The sequence below is a fragment of the Dromiciops gliroides genome, chromosome 3 (genome assembly GCF_019393635.1).
Source record: "Dromiciops gliroides isolate mDroGli1 chromosome 3, mDroGli1.pri, whole genome shotgun sequence".
NCBI classification, from domain to species: domain Eukaryota; kingdom Metazoa; phylum Chordata; class Mammalia; order Microbiotheria; family Microbiotheriidae; genus Dromiciops; species Dromiciops gliroides.
Window position 1 is genome coordinate 436,474,978 of NC_057863.1, and position 2,302 is coordinate 436,477,279.

The 2,302-nt window shown below is 55.6% G+C and overlaps 1 protein-coding gene across 1 annotated transcript; it reads right to left on the reverse strand.

Moving 5' to 3' along the window:
- Window positions 1-217: 217 nt before the first annotated feature.
- On the reverse strand, window positions 218-1,102 carry LOC122751970 (nitric oxide synthase-interacting protein-like). The gene has a single exon (XM_043999226.1). The coding sequence runs from the start codon at window positions 1,100-1,102 to the stop codon at window positions 218-220; it is 885 nt and encodes a 294-aa protein (XP_043855161.1).
- Between the last annotated feature and the right edge of the window lie 1,200 nt (window positions 1,103-2,302).

Genomic DNA, 2,302 nt, shown 5'->3' on the forward strand with positions numbered 1-2,302 from the left:
ATGAGTTTCTGGCTCAGGCTGTGCGGCCGCAGAAGCTCTTCTGAGTGCTTCCTTCCACAGCCATGACTCCCAGCACACATTTCAGAGAGCCCGGCCTCAGCCAGCGGCGACATCAGCCCCAGCTGTCCTACAATCACAACGCCAGGCAGCGTCTCCATTTTCTTTTTATTCTGAGGCCCATACACGCCTGCATTCGCTCCCCCCACGCACCCGACCCTCACGCCTGCATCACGGGCAGCGCCTTCTGAGCCTCCATGGGGACCCCGGAGCCCGCAAAGCCCGTGCCGCCCCTCTGTAGCGGGATGATGTCCTTGTCGGTCAGCGGGGCGCCGCAGACCGGGTCCACCATGTCCGCGCGGATCAGTCGCTCCACGCACTGGGCGGTCACCACGGCCCCCGAAGGCCGCAGGACAGCGCAGGGCGTGGAGTTGCTCAGGCCGTCGCGGGTGACGGCGCACACGTAGCGCTCCCTACGGCCCAGCAACCCGAGCCGGTCGGTGGTGCCGTCGGCGGGCGTGAAGCGCACGGCCGTGAGGTCCGACAGGCGCAGGGGCTTCCCCGACATAGGGCACCTAACCACGCGCGACGGCTTCTCCAGGGGGGCGGCCCGCGCCTCGGGAGTCAGAGCCGGGATCCAGAAGCTGGTCACCCCCTTGTCTTCGCCTTCGCTCCCGGGGCCCGCCGGGGCCTCCTCCCCCGGGCCCGCCCGCGTGGTGAAGGGGTTCAGGGGCCGGCTCACGATGGCCGCCTCCTTCTCCAGGAAGCGCTGCAGTTGGTCCTGCGCGGCCGCGAGGCTCAGCTCGCGCCGCTCCGCCCGCCGGGCCTCCCGCTGCTTCTCGTAGGCCTTGGCGCGCCGGGCCATCTCCCGCTTCTGGTGCACTATGTACTCGAGGATGGCGGCCCGCTCGTACAGGAAGCCGTCTGGGGTCACCACAGGGTCGTGGCAGGGCTGTAGCGAGAGGCAGCAGCAGTCAAAGTCCTTGATGGCGTCCCGGCTCAGCCGTACGTTCTGAGTCCCGTAGCCCGAGGCCGCGGTGTCTTTTTTCTTCTCGTGGTACGTGTAGACAGCGCCGGCCGTGCAGTTCTTCCCATGGCGGGTCATGCTCAGGCCGGGATCTCCAAGCACGCGCCAGATCCCAAGGTAAGACTCCTCTCACTGCTGCCAGGCAACAGTCACTTTATTAATGACAAACCGGAAGTGAGGCCCAAGACCCGCCCTACCGAACCCGCCTCCTACTTCCCCAGCTCCTACAAGTGTCCCCTCCCCCTCCAGCATCTGCCAAGTGACTCCTCTTTTCCCCCTCCCATCTCCACCAGCCCAGCCAGGGAGGCTAAGGTTCCCTCCTTTCTTCTTGTTGAGTTGTTTCGTCGTGTCTGCCTATCAGTGACCTCGTTTGGCCTTGTATTGTCAAAGATACTAGAATGGTTTGCCATTTCCTTCCTTCTCCAACTACTTTTACAAGTGAGGAAACTGAGGCAAACACACGGCAAGTGTGTCCGAGGCCAGCTGGAAGTTGGCAAGATGAGACTTCTAGACCCCAGGCCCGGAAGTCTATCCACTATGTCCCCTAGCATTCTTTAACCTTGTTAAATTACCCCCTATGAACGAAAAAATTTGTTTATTAATCAATAGATACCAGTAACGGAACTAAGAGAATCACCACCCTCTCTGGGATTTTGATGACACGGGGCTATCTCCAGCCTAGTTTCCATTTCCAAGATTGTTTTTAACTTGACTCAGTTGATAACCTAGCAATCGGCCATGTTCTCCAAAATTCTGACCTATGCTCCATTTTTTTTTTTTTGAAGCATAAATACTTTGCTCTTTCCGCCCATTTGGCACTGGAGACTTGACCCGAGGAAAGTCTGCCATAAACATATTATACTCAGAAGCACACTTCGTAAGTTACCAGCGTGCCAAACAAAAATAGAAGCTAGTGATTTCCTACAAACCCCCAACAGCTTTGTTCTTCCTGCAGAAATTCTGCAGTGCATTACTACAAAATGCGGACTGGTGCCCTTGGGTATTTTCTAACAACAAGTTAACAATGGCTGAGTCACTTAATTTAAGAAACATAGCTAGCTAAGCACTAATTTATTTGAAGAAAAATTTCAAAGGACTTTTATCATGCTTGCACAAGATCCAGATTATCTGAGGACTCTGTGAATCTATAAATTCACCCTGCCATGATAGACTATTACTGATCTTAAAGAGCCATTGCTCTTTGATGGCTCAAATGTGTGTTTCATGTTGAAACCCCAGAAGATTTATATATAGACAATACTGAATCATAGCTTTATT

Excerpts from the sequence above, each read along its gene's own strand:
- LOC122751970 (XM_043999226.1), bottom strand. The coding sequence starts at position 1,102 with ATGACCCGCCATGGGAAGAACTGCACGGCCGGCGCTGTCTACACGTAC.